Genomic DNA, 14,392 nt, shown 5'->3' on the forward strand with positions numbered 1-14,392 from the left:
GGGGCTTTTTTTTTTTATTTCGTTAAAACTGGTAGCTGGCTTGAAATTCTCTTGCAGATTTTTGGTTTCTGCTTCCATACCTTAATGACAAATTGTTTTCATTATATGATAAATGTCAAGCAAGATGGGATATTATCTGTATGCTGCTCATTCATTTATGAAGTAGATTATATGTTATTGTTAGCATTTGGATAAAATTAAAAGAACCTAGGGTATTCAGTGGTGTTAAAACATGATTAAAGTAGTACTAAAATAATTCTGTTAGCTTATGCTAATACTCATTGCTTATATCAGCTTAAAAATTACTGTTTAATTGCAAGTTCTATGTAAACATGCATACCATGACAGTTCTCTGTAATAACCTAGTGTTCTGGTTTGTTTTGTTTTTTTTCTCCATGTAGGTATACCCAGGACTGATGGTGACAGCAGGCCTTATACATTGGATTTTAAATATGCTTAATGTGACAGTCCATATAAGAGATGTATGTGTGTTTCTAGCACCAGTCTTTAGCGGCCTTACAGCTATTTCTACTTTCCTGCTCACCAGAGAACTGTGGAACCAGGGAGCAGGGCTTTTAGCTGCCTGTTTTATCGCCATAGTTCCAGGTTACATATCCCGATCGGTAGCAGGATCGTTTGACAATGAAGGCATAGCTATTTTTGCACTGCAGTTCACATACTATTTATGGGTAAGTAATTGCTGAGTCTTTTGCTTTGGAAAGGTTTTTTGGTTCCTCCTTCAACCAAATGACTGATTTTTCTTAGAATCCATTGAATTCTTATTTTCCTCCCTCTCATCCCTCTTCCCCTTGGCTCTTGATTAGGCAAGTACTGAGAAGTCACATGATCTGAACCACTCCATAATCATGCTCTTCAGTTTGCTGTGTAAATCATGGTTCCACTGAAGTATGTGTATCCTGTAGTAGTAATAAAAATGATGATGAGTCTAGAAATTTAAAGCAAACAGAGGGGTTGTTTTGTTTTTCGGTTTGGAGGTATTAGTGTTGTGTGCATCAAATGTTAGCCTCCTTATATAGCTGGTGAAAAGCAGTAGACTCTGAATATGAAGTGCTTTGAATTGTCTTTTGGAAAGACTTTGGACTGTATGGAGTGTCTGGGCTTTGAGTTCAGTATCCAGATTAAATGGCCAAAGCTGTCTAGAGTCAGATATTAGTGTTTCTTGTGTGCTTTATAAAAACAGTCTTATGTCTTTTAATTTGCCTGCTTGCTAAAGCAGCATGTCTGCCTCTCCTTAATCTGTGTAGAATTTCATCCATAAGGTAGTTTTGCAGGAAGTAGTTTAGGGAAGTTGGAGTATTTCTGGACTGTTGAACCTACTTTGGAAATAACAAAAATAGCACAACTATATTGTTAATTCAGCACATATGCTGTATGGTACTGTCTCTTATGTATTCTGGAATACTTTTCATTTAGAAAACTCCATGTAAGTACGTGGTCACTACAACAATTCTCCATAATTTTGTCAAGAGCTCTGGTTTTCATAAGCAAATGCGTATTCACAAATGTTTTAGCTTTAGAATATTTCAAACTTGGGATATAGTTGGTAGGAATATAATGGAAGAGAATTGAATTTTTTCATGACTGAGTGACTGATATTACTTAAATGCAGTTTTTAAAAATCTGGTTTTAGAATAAGCTGCAGCTGGAAAGTTGTGCTGTGTTTGATAAGAATAATAGAATCAACCTATGTTTTTACTTTAGAGTAACTGAGATATGATAGCAGTTATCTGTTCTCATGGAATTCATATTTGACTAAACTGCAGAGTGCAATAATGTTTGCATGAACTCTTGTAGAATCAAATACATTTTACAGATAACTTTCTAGCTTTTTTTAATGTCTGTTCTTCATTCCTGTTTTCCTTCACCACAGTCACCCCCATCAGTTTCAGACATATTCGTATTCCTGGGGCAGTTTCTGGATCCTGCTAAACCTTTAGTAGTATCTGAATGCTCTTGTTAACCTTAAGTGAATGTTTTGGAATTACAGAATAGCTCTTTTGTCTGTAATGGCAGAGTTGGGTTGGATGCCAGACAAATTAAGGCATGGATGGTCTTCACTTAGAATTATAAAGTGCTCTAACATCTCAGAGAAAGTAGCACAGAGCCATTGCAACTACCTTTCTACATCAGATCATAAGGCAGAGAGTTGGATTGTATGCTTTTGCTAGAGAAATACACCTAACCTCCTTTTGTGTGTGAAAGAATTGCATTTGTGTTATGATTTTATGAACATCAGTTCAGAAGCATAAAATATAACTTGATACAGGCTAAAGTTCTCTCTGCAGTTGTGTTGGGATGAAATTTTTATTGTATTTTTACTGTATTGTCCAGGATTTGTCATTTGTAAATACTTGGTTATTTTTCCAGGTGAAGTCTGTGAAAACTGGGTCAGTCTTTTGGACAATCTGCTGCTGTCTATCCTACTTCTACATGGTAAGGCTTTTATATATATAATTACTAAACTATTTAAGTAACTTACATAGTCCATATGTTGACAAAGAAGAGAAGAAGGATATTTTCATCTTTGTTGGAGCCATAATATAAAATTGTTGCTTTGTATTGTTATTACAACCTTAAATATATGACTAAACAACATAATATGTAAAGGTAAAGTATTTAAATCAACATGATTAAAGCAATTTTGGGGAAAAAAATTTGAACTATAATAACTTTACTTACAAATTTTCCCATGCTATGAATTGGTGCTCTGATTCAGTTGGATTTTTATTTGGGTGTAGGTAAATTAAGGTATAATTTTAATATTTATGTGTCTGTGTGTCATTACTATAATGCAATAATCAGAATATTTAAAACATGAGGACAAAGCTACATTTTTATAATTTTGAAAGCTATTTTTATAGGTATAATTATGCCACAAAGTAATGCTTAATACCAGAACTGATGAATGACTTCAATGTCATAATAAATGATCATAAATGCCCTTTTCATTCTTGATCTATGAAAATGAGGGCTGTTGCAGAGATTTTCCTAAGGGCTAACAGAGGGGGAAAATAGTAATAAACATGAGCAGATAAAACTAATAGAAAAATGGAGGGAATTGTTTTTCTCCCTCCTCCATCCTCTGAAACATTAGACTAAGAATTCTCCTGTTTGAATCAAACATCCTTTTTTTTCCCCTAATTGTTAAACTTTTTGTGGCTGTATGAAAAATAAATCATCTTCAAAACAGCCAGTGCTGGGACAGCCAGGCTAATTGCTTGGTAACAGTTAAGACTGAGGTGTCAAATACTGCTTTTCTACCATCAGGTAGGTTTGGAAAAACAAGGAACTTCTGGATTGGTTTATGTGCCTTAAAGGCAAGGTTAATTCAAAGGTAGTCTGGATGCTGTCTAGTTTTCCTCTAGCTGTAATGTCCATTTGGTTTCCTGGGAGACTTCTGCAGTTAATACCAGAGATAATAGCCTTGTGTTTGTCACCAAAGAGGCTAAGATAGCTATTTCTTGTTAAGTGTACATTTATTTCATTCCATTTCTCCTCCTTTTTGCCACATTGCTTAATAGAGAGCCACTTCTTCATACACAGCATTGCTGTTTATATAGCATTATAGTGAAAAAAGGTCCTGTAGCTTTGGTATATGTTTAAGTGCAGTACAAAAGCTGCAAGTAAGTTTTTGATTTTTTATATTTATAGAGCAGAGTATTTTTTTTGTATTGTGCCAATTTATTGGTAAGATTCTCTAAAGGTGCCTTCATAAGCATACAAATAACAAATACAATACTTTAACAATTTTTCTTCTAAAAAATCACACAGTAACAGATTCTTACCATCTTGGAGTGTGGGGTTGTATGTGAGAATATGTGATCATGTGTGTACATGGTATCAGAACTTCAGAATCAATGTCATCATGATAATCAATCCTTATATGGAAATGGGGGGGTGCTGTTATTTTCCTTTCAAGTTCTCTCAGCTCATGAAAGGTTCAGATTCATCTGTAGCTTAGCTTCACATCTAAGTGATTAGATGATAGAATTTTATTGCTTGTATCTACTTCATCCCACATATGATGGCCTACCCTACATTGTATTTCCCTTTTGGAAAGAATTTTGTGGAGTTGCCCTTCTAGATATTTTGCTTGAGTATATTTTTAGGACAAAACGTAATTTTACTATTTGTTACATTTCAATAATTTGTCTTTCCCTGATGGAATTAGTAATTTTCAGTGTAAGCTGGAAGTTAAATGAAATCACAATTTTGAGGTAGTAAGAGTTCAGTCCTTGAATGGGAAGTTTGGACAACAGCTTGAAAGGCGAATGGATATTGCATGAACTGACAGATCTTTCCTGATAACTAAATCTGCCTTATAATATATAACTCACTGTGGTAATTTAACTCATAGCCTTGCATTGCATTCAATATAGCGAAGGGTGTGTTCTCCTTGGATTTATATTTTTAGCCTTTATTTTACTTCATCAGCTTCTGCTTCATATGGCTCTTCATGACAAGGAGGTAGAATAAAAGAAAGCTTTACATTGAAGCAATCCTGTAGGATAGCATGTCTCCATTCTTTTTGCTAATCTGTGAGTTTGCCTCAGTTTTGTTTGAAAAGTTCCAAAGTGCATCTTGACTATAATTTTCAGTGCTTAGATTTGGGTTCATATTTTGATAATTAGAGATGCAGGTCTCTGGTCCATGCAAACTGAGACCTCCTTGATTGAAACTTTTCCCTGAATTTGGCAGTGTTCTATTGGCATGCTTGAACTCTATTCTCAGCTGCCTTCAGGTAATTGTTTTCTCCCATTAAATAAACTTACCTGTGTAAACCATGATACTTCATACAAGTAACTAGGCAATAGGATTTTAATAATCTGAAATGAGTTACTAGAAAACTTGGATTATTTTATTCTACGTGTTTCACATAGTCTGAATTGCTTACCATAATTTTTTAAATGCTGGGGTTTGTAGTATTAGTGTCAAAAAGACAGTGATCTTGACCTCATGGATTTTTTAGAATTGTTCTATAGAACATAGTAATTTGGGTTTCTTTTTGGATTCTAGGGCTTTAAAAATAGCTATGAGAATCTAAACCCTAAAGTACAATTAAAGTGAAAACCACATTAGCTACTGCATGCTAAAAATGAAGATCTAGGGTAGGCATGATGCATATGGGAGAAGTCTAGACTGTAATATGACCACAGGATGTAGTAAAATACAGATTGTCTAGTCAATATGAGCCCTTCTAAATAGGTTAGAAATTCACATAACACATTGTAATGATAGCTCATGAAATCCTTACCTAAACCAGCAATCAGTGATCTGTTAATAACATCTGTAGTGTTTCAGTTCTAAGTACACCATAGCAGTCCTTCTCAACAGCTCTTGTTGCCACAGGTTTGCAATGTCTATAATATTGTTGTATATCATTTCACAGTGTTCAGTCCTGCTTTTATGTGCATCCATACTCTTCCTTTTGTTTATTTCCTTACACTGCAACCGGCACTGGCTGTTCTGGTCCCAGAGTTCTGCTCCTGGAGGTGTACCTTGCTCCCTTTCCCCTCTCTACCTGGAAATAATGTTCCCTGTTCTCAGCAAAAAGTGTATGGTGCTAATTTTATCAAAAGAAGATTTTGGATCCTACATGAGATCATAGAATATCCTGAGTTGGAAGGGACCCACAAAGATACCAAAGTCCAACTCATGGCCTACAAATCCTACCACTGCCTTATGTTGCAGCCTTCACCATTGGGAAAAACCTCCAGCATAACATTCTCGTTTGGCAGTGTGGCCAGATTAGCTTGGAAGGAGGAGATCCAAGGAGGGTAGCCTAGGAAATCCATCAGCCCATTTCAAACACCTCTGATATGTGGGCTTTGTCGTAGTTTGTTTTCTTTTATAATATATAGTGAGAAGGATTCTGGTGGTATTAGCAGTAGTTCTGACTGCTTGTGTAGATGGGATTTGTATTTTCTTGTTAGACCATCAAGACGTAGAAATCCAGCATGGGCTGTCCTAAGAATTTGCAGATATTTTCAGATCTGATTTCCTGTTCCATTTGTTGTAGGTCTCTGCGTGGGGTGGTTATGTGTTCATCATCAACCTCATTCCGCTGCATGTGTTTGTTCTGTTGCTGATGCAGAGATACAGCAGGAGAGTCTACATTGGTAAGTTCTGTTCATTGCAAAGTCATTCTCAAATACTTAAACATGAGATACAAAATTATTGTACTGATGTGTTTTGTATCAAGTGGGTGTTAAGTAATTGCATATCAGATTGAGTTGTTTTGATTTGATTACTGATTATAGTCAGTTATTTTCTACAACATGGAAATAAGGAGGTGAAACATACTAACACTTCCAAAATTTCGTATATGTTGCTGCTAATTATTTTTTTCCTTTCTAGTGCATGGGAAAGAAAAATGGGTGGTTTGATGTAAAAGAACCCTATTAATATCTTGTAAATATACATTACATGTGCCTTTTATAATGTTTTATGTTTTTTTCTTTTCCAAGTATATAAAGCAATTGGCATTTTGAAAGTTATACAGCAGAAATTATGCAAACATACAGATAAAGACATGGGAAATTCTAAGCAGCCATGTAAGTTTTAGATCACTGAGAAAAGGTGTGCACAGTAAGAGTCTGTCCACTCCATGGGAATCCTTAAAATTTTATTGGATTAATTGGTCAGCCTTCCTTCCAGTTTCAGGAACGTGTGAATAAGGATCCTGGGAGGCTAACTTTTTTATTGATTTGCCTGATATTTAAATACTGTGTAAACTGTTTTTACTGACACTTTACCAATAAAATCAGTTGGCCATGATGTAGGTGTATGAATGGAATAATTAGTAAGCAGTTCAGGTATTCAGAGATTTAGAAGTTAGGTGGAACACTTTTAATGTGAAGCCTTTACAATAGGTAGGTGGAGAACATAATGTGTGCTGAAGCATAATCACAAAGCATTTCATATTTGTAAATTTATATATTTTATTCCTCATTTTAATACTGTTTTATCTTTGTATTTTCAATTATTTTAATGTTTTTTTTTAGTCCCTGCTAGAGAAATTACTTTCAGTACATATATGTGAACCATTATATACCACAGCAATTGCTTAATTTACTCAAGTTCAGTTTTGAATTTTTGTTATCAAAACTATAAATATTGCTTCCATACTTCTTTTTACTCTATGTAATTAAGAATTGGAAATTCATTAAAATTTTAAAAAGAGGGAAAGAAGAAGTTCTAACCCATCTTTAATTTCTAATGTTAGTATTAATTAACTTCTTCATTAACTACTTCTTTCTAACTTAAGGGGAAAGTAATTTATCTTGTTTTCTGTTCAAAATTGTTTTATTTAATATTTTCATTTTCTGATTTCTATGTATTAGGCAAGAGAAAATTAGATCAACTGATTATAAAATCCTGAAGCAATATGGTAGCCAGAAACAATAAAGAATAAGTGCTCTTGCTTTTTCAGTTTTAAATTAACTAGTCTTTGAACTCACATGGGAAAAATAGTGCTGCATGTTCATAGGAATTAAAGGGTTTGGCAGATGTTTGTTTTGCAAATAGCTGCAGTGTTTTGAGATGTTATTGCCCTTCAGCAGTGAGGGATATGTGCTGCCATGGAGTTGTCAGAATGAAAATGTGATCAGTGCTCTGCTGTTTCATTGCAACTGCTGTCTTAAGCTTTCATGGGAAGCCCTAGAGAAGTCTGTACATCTTACATTACTATGTCATTTCTAGGTTTGTTTAACAGGATGTTTTTGTAAAACAGGTAAGAATGTTCAAGCGCTTCTGAGAGGAGATTCAAGTGTGCTTCACCTCCAAACTATTCAGATAGGGAGAAGAGTTTACAAAAGCTCCTTGAAGCAGGGAGAATAAAGATATTTGGGGAGTTTCTGTTGCAATTGCTACTGTGCCTGCAGCAGTCTTTTAATTCTTAAAGAACTAGCTAGCATGAGCCATTTTATAAAAGTTGTGTTAAGTTTAATCCAACATAACATAAATGTAGAGAACAGTATTTGGCAAAACCAAATTTTTTTAAATAGTGGTGATTTCCTGGTATATATTTTGCATAAGAATGTTCATACACCAAGGAAAAGGTTAATGGGACATGATTTATATATCTGGGAATGTAACTCAGTATCATGTAATGAGTAAAAATTTCCAGAATGTGAAGTTTGCCAATTTTAAAATATTTTAGGGCTGGAAGGCAGATGACTTTATTAGCCAGATAGCTTCTGACCCATTTGGCATCAATAGTGATGATGCTACCTCCATTTGAAAGCTCAAGCTGTGCTTTAATTTTTTCATCTTGACAATGGCCAGTGCCTTTCATTCAGATCCTCTAGTTTAATCATTATGAACAAGTGCTTACAATTCCAGTGTAATTAACAGAGAGAATAACCTCTTTATTAACAGAACAGAATAACATCTTTATTCAGATATAGCAACCATTGATATTATTTTTTACTATTGGTATTATTGATATTATTATGTATTATTTTTTATTATCTCTTTCATTTCTCATATGTTCAGAAAATAAATGATTTTACACTTGGAAGGGGCATAGTTTTATGTTATGTTTTCACACTTCAATTTTATAGTTTTTCATACAATTTTTTAAGGTTCTGTATAATTATAAGAATATTTAAGAAAACAAGTGAGGATCTTCCAGAATTTAAAACTTAATTTCAATAATTTCCTGTTATATGTCTTGGATTTTATCATTAAAACAGTGAACAGGCATATATTTGTATCAACTACTTCAGTATTCTAAGATTTCAGATTGAGTGTTTATTTCTGGTGATCATAATCCATTAATTGGAAGTATGTGGCCTGTATATGGTTATACTCTGTGGAGAAGCTTTTCAGTAGGTCTTTCCTGTGTTTCTGTAGTGTACTGCAGATTAAATTCTTTGTAAAATGACTTTATCCACAGTAGGTCAGAATGGTTTTGTTCTGGAGTTGGTCGAAGTTGTAACCATAAGGACAGCATGAAGGAATCAAAATTAACTTCTTGTTTTTGCAAAGACTGTGCAAACTGTAGAATATAAAGGAACATGAAAAGTTTGTGATAATTTATTATCCTGATGTTTCGAAGTTCCTAGAAAAATTGTTGTTTTGTAAATTACCTTTTTTTAAAATCTTTTCAGTACCAGGCACTATGTAGCTTTTTCAAAGAAGTGGGAGTAAGGAATTGGGGTGGGGGTGGGCAGTGCACATAGCAAGTATAGCAGTTGCAGGACTGGGCTTAAAATGATTTACAGTGGTGTAACAAATGTGAAATGTAGTGATTTATGCCAACTATTGAACTTCCACAGGATGGCAGTGTTGTAACAGTTGCATGGTACAGTAAATGATTTATGTTGTAGTGAATTCTTCAAAGGTTGAGCTTCCTACAGGAAAAATGCATTTCAGTGACTTAAGAGGGCATAGGTGAGTAGCTAGGCCAAGCTGTGCAATACAGGTGCTTGAAAGAGGAAACCATAACTTCTGACTGGTTTGGACCTCAGACAGTGCCCTGGGAGCATAATCCCTCAGCAAGACCACATAGATGCTATGGAAATTACACCACTGCTCAGTGATGCACTCCTCAGAACTGATCATGGAGGTTAATAAAGGACTCTATGAGAACAGGGATCTCTTTGTAAGATCCAGGTTATCTATAGCCAGATAGTGGTTTAGGATTTGTAGGAGTTTAAAAATCTGACAGGTGGATTATTGTTGTTTTCTACTGAAGGAACAGAACTTAATTTTAGGTTGGCTGGTTACTTCAAATGTAATCAACCTTGTGGCTTTTCAGATTTGGTATTTTTATCTTCCCCTTCCATCTCTTCTTCACCCTGTAATACTGAGGACCGAGACCCCTTTCAAAATAAAGTAAATGAATGTTAATGCATATACAATAAGCATTCATATTAATAATAGTAATTAGTGATGCTCTTGGCCTCTGTTTTCTGGGGGGTTATAAATCCCCAAGGTTGATACAGATCTATCAATGCATGTGCTTAATATTATTTTTTTAATTCTATTGTGACATTTCTTGCAGTCCCTCTGCTCTTGTGTTAAATAAAGAACTATGGTGCCTGTTTGCATTTTCTAAAGTAGTGGACTCTTAAATGTTTTGCTTTTTGATGTCTGGTCCCTTCAATTTCTCCTCATATAGAAAGCTTCCTATGTCACTTGTTATTTGAGAGCTCTTTCTGTGCATGACTCTCAAAACCAAGATGGGAAGAGAAAACCTTTTTCAAGCTGGAGAATCTTAGGTAAATGGCTTATTTTCCTAGGAGGACATGAAACAGTGCAATTAGAAAGAACGCTACTCTGCTACATCCGCTAAGATTGGTTGCAATGGACAGCTTTATTCTAGTCAATGAAGGAAAAAAGTAATTAGGATTGCTGAAATACTTAGCGTAGTACAGTTCTGTTCTGCTGTCAGTGAAGTTAGGGGAGAAGATGGACTTCTCTTTGAAGATGGAGCCAATGCTTTTTCAAATGTGTATTAATTTTGTTCCCATCTTTCTCTTCCCCTCTCCTCACATTTTTATCTCCTAGCATATAGCACTTTCTACGTTGTGGGGTTAATATTATCAATGCAGATACCTTTTGTGGGATTCCAGCCAATTAGAACAAGTGAACACATGGCAGCTGCAGGTAAGAAAATGAAACTTCTGTGTCCAACAGCCTTCCTAACATAGGAAAACCTCAAACACTTGCAGCTTTGTTTCCTTGTATTAAAAAAAAACACAGGCTAACAAAGCAAATTGCTAAAGAAAGAGGTACAATTTAGTGCCTGTTGGGAAGTTTTTTTTCCAATTGACACATTATCCTCTTTTTGTGTGAGCTAATGGAGGTAAAGTGCTTTCATATGACTGGATCAATTAGCATTCTGACAAGCACTTACTTTACAAGTTGATAATCTCTGCTGGTTTGCAATATAATGTTGCCTTCATGCATTGTATGATTGAAACATGGGTAACCGTTTTTACAGAGCAATTTGGTTTTAGAGTTGGTACTCTTCTGTAATTTTTCAAAGCAGGCTAAATAAAAATTACTTAAATTACTAGTCAGGAGGGTGATTTTTAAATAACTGATTTCAATCTTGTTCAGAGTTTTTTTGATTTCTTTAAGTTGATTTATCTGTAGTTGTTGGCAGTCAGACAACTTGATTTCTTGACAGCGATAACCTCTACTATCAGTGAGTTTAACTACATGCACTGTTTGTGTGATATAATTCAGTTTGTTAGATTCCCCAGGTTTTTTTCTTATGTTTAGTTACTTACCAGAACATATTTGGGACAGTGATGGGACCATCATTAAAATTTAACACAAAAATACTTTCAAAATGGAGACTTGCAACAATCTGAATATAATGGAAAAAGAAAAAATTACCAAGCCATATTCAGATTCTGAAGATTTTTTACATTTATTTAGTCAATAGGATTTTTGTCTTTCTCTAGGCGTTCAGAACTAGTAAATTTCATTGTGTACCTCGGATTCTTTGTTAATTTGAAGAAAGATGATACACTTTTATTTTATTCCTCTGCCAGCCAGCATTGAATTTTCACTTTTGAAAGGATTCATCAGTGGATTGATCTGACTATAGACCGTGAAATGAATAATAACTGAAATATCACGTCCAAGTTCTGGGTTTAATGTTAAACTCTGAACAGCCCTTTCAAGTGTGTCAGCTGCTTCACCAGTGAATTCTGGTGTTTCAACACTAACTTTATATCATTCAGTTGACTTAATGCTTACTTGGTTTGGTTTTTTCTTTCATTAATTCCTCCTGTTTTATTCAGTAGCTTAGTTTGCATATATTTCTGTATTAGCACTGTGTGTTGCCTGAAATCTGTCTCTTAATTTTTCACCACATCTAGCTAGATATGTTAACCTGTATTCTTGTCATAATCAATGCAATCTGCTTTTCAGGTGATTCTCTCCTTTAGAATATTTTATCTCATTGGAAGTTTCTGGTTTTGCAAGTGTCATCCCTGTTAAGTATTAAAGGTTATTTGTCAGAAAGTGATGTTATACTAGTTTCTAAATGTTAGGGTCTACCTTATGTTTATTTTTCCAATTCAAATTTAGGCAAATATGCTGGTTGCTTTAACAGCTGTACTGCTCTTGAGTATTTAAACAAGAACTTTCCTCTTTCCATAGGTGTTTTTGCACTGCTGCAGGCTTATGCATTTTTGCAGTATCTGAGAGACAGATTAACAAAGCAAGAATTTCAGACATTGTTTTTCTTGGGCGTCTCGCTAGCTGCTGGTACTGTATTCCTGAGTGTCATCTATTTGACATACACAGGTAAATAAATGTGAAACTCATTTACCTTTACAGCTTGTGAGCCAGATGATTAACATTTGGTTTAGCCTAAAGTAGTTGTTTCAACATTTTGGACTATTTAGTAGCAGTTTCATTTTTGTTACCTATGATACCATAATTCCAAAAGAATTCTTAGCATCTCTGTTTGTTTCAAAGTCTCCTAAAACATGGTAGTTTGATTTGCTTTTCCATGTGTAAGTTAGCAAAGTTTTCATACTGGCATATCAAAACAAAAATTGGCTTCTAATCTCAGCATGCAGCCAAATATGTATTCAGTTGCAGTTCTTGGGAAGTGTTGATTTCATCTTCTGAAATTCACTGATCAGTATCCCTGCTTCATCAGCTGGAACAGGCCTTGTTCCCTCAGCTTCTGACAGGCTGTGTGGTCTGGGCTCCTGAACCACCTCACAGCACTCTGATCTCTCTAGATCTTCTTAATACTCCTCTTGCAGAAGGGGGTGCCCACATCTGGACCCTTTATCGCAGTATCTGGAAGAATGAGCTTCAGGTTTTGAACTGAAATCCTGCCTGCCACAAGGCATGCCAGCCACTCTTTTCAATTTAGCACAGTTCCTTTTGGCCTCTGAGATATTTTTGCTTTCTATAAGCCAGTGGCTGGACCCCGATCCACTGTGGACTACCTTGAGCTTGTCAGGACAGCCAGTTTTCAACCAGTCAAATGGTCCATTTGTCTGTCAGCTATTAATGAGCAATGAAGAAAACATTAATCAGTGTATTTCAGGAGGCTGTGTTCCATGGTTTTTCAGCAGCTCAGGTTACTGCCATGTAACTTTCTGCCTTGCCTAGAAGTGCAGCAGTAGCCAGTTCCCAGGCACCCTCATCACCCAGGTGAAGATGGTGGGTAGCTCTCATGTTGGCCTACTCTTCCAGTGCCCTCAGGCTGTCTACATCCAGAGAAGATCTTAACCAATAGTTTCCTGTGTGCTGACAGCTCCTTCTTCATGTGCACGTAGTGGACTGGGAGCAATCTTTTCATCTGAAGACTGAAGGGAAAAATATGTCTTGTATCAGAATGTTAACCACAATATTTAAATGTCTAAATTAGATACTAAACTAACCCTTCAGTCAGATTATACTAATTTTGAATTACTGAGTTACACACAAAAACTTGTAATAATGAAAGGATTTAACCTTCTCTTATTTCTCCTTGTCTGTACCTGTCTTCATGAGGAGCTGAAACAATTGCAAAGAAAGTGGAATTAAAAATTTAAGAATCATCTAAAAACTTTTAATAATAATTTTTATCTTTCATTTAATAATTATACTGTTTCTTATCATCATATTCAACTTATCTAAAAGCCTTGTTTTATCAAATAATATGTAAAGCTTATCAGCATGTCTAATAGCAGCTTTTATATTCCATGCCACAAGTAGGTTCACCAGGAGAGAAATAAAAGGAAACCAGCGTTTCATTTAGTGTTTGTGTTTTGGCTACTGAGTGTTCCCAGTTTCCTGCTCTGACATTTCAGAAAAATTAAATCCATTTTTATCAATTATGTTTTCTTTTTCTCACACTCCTTCACAGAATATAGTTTGCTATCTGTCATATTATTTGAGAAATATTTAGTATTGCATTGCTTTGACTTTTGGAAGTGTGCATGTCTTGATACTCAGATTGTACTTAACAAGTACAATGTGATCCTGTAAGTGTGTTCTAAAACCAGCTTGCTTCATGGCTCGTAGATTTTATAGCTTGCCTAATGCAGTACGTATGGTTCACATATATTACAAGTTCAATTAAAATTTCTTTGGGTTTGTGTTATAACTAGAGGGAGTAGAAAAATTATTTCGTTTAAAAACCTAGGCAGCAAAAAGGTTTTTCTTCCTCCTTCTCTTTTACAGGTTATATTGCTCCTTGGAGTGGCAGATTTTATTCATTGTGGGACACTGGGTAAGTAAGGATATAAGATTTAGATATTGGTAGCATTTTACTGAAAACTAATAATCATTTCCTCTCCTCATCCCCAAATCCATTTAGTATTTCAGTCAAGGAGAAACAGTTATCTAAAGAGAGTATTGGCAGTAGCTGTTTCATGGTCTTTACAACCACTTCACTAATTTG

General features: G+C 35.1%; 1 protein-coding gene across 1 annotated transcript in view; it reads left to right on the forward strand.

Moving 5' to 3' along the window:
* Nucleotides 1–14,392, forward strand: part of STT3B (STT3 oligosaccharyltransferase complex catalytic subunit B) — a 51,253-nt gene that overhangs the window by 24,058 nt on the left and 12,803 nt on the right. The window contains exons 3-8 of the mRNA XM_053939924.1: nucleotides 402–689; nucleotides 2,389–2,454; nucleotides 6,041–6,140; nucleotides 10,537–10,635; nucleotides 12,145–12,291; nucleotides 14,173–14,221. Of these exons, the coding sequence (XP_053795899.1) occupies nucleotides 402–689; nucleotides 2,389–2,454; nucleotides 6,041–6,140; nucleotides 10,537–10,635; nucleotides 12,145–12,291; nucleotides 14,173–14,221 (749 nt within the window). The remainder of the gene's footprint in view (nucleotides 1–401; nucleotides 690–2,388; nucleotides 2,455–6,040; nucleotides 6,141–10,536; nucleotides 10,636–12,144; nucleotides 12,292–14,172; nucleotides 14,222–14,392) is intronic.

Source organism: Vidua chalybeata, chromosome 1 (assembly GCF_026979565.1).
Source record: "Vidua chalybeata isolate OUT-0048 chromosome 1, bVidCha1 merged haplotype, whole genome shotgun sequence".
Classification (NCBI taxonomy): domain Eukaryota; kingdom Metazoa; phylum Chordata; class Aves; order Passeriformes; family Viduidae; genus Vidua; species Vidua chalybeata.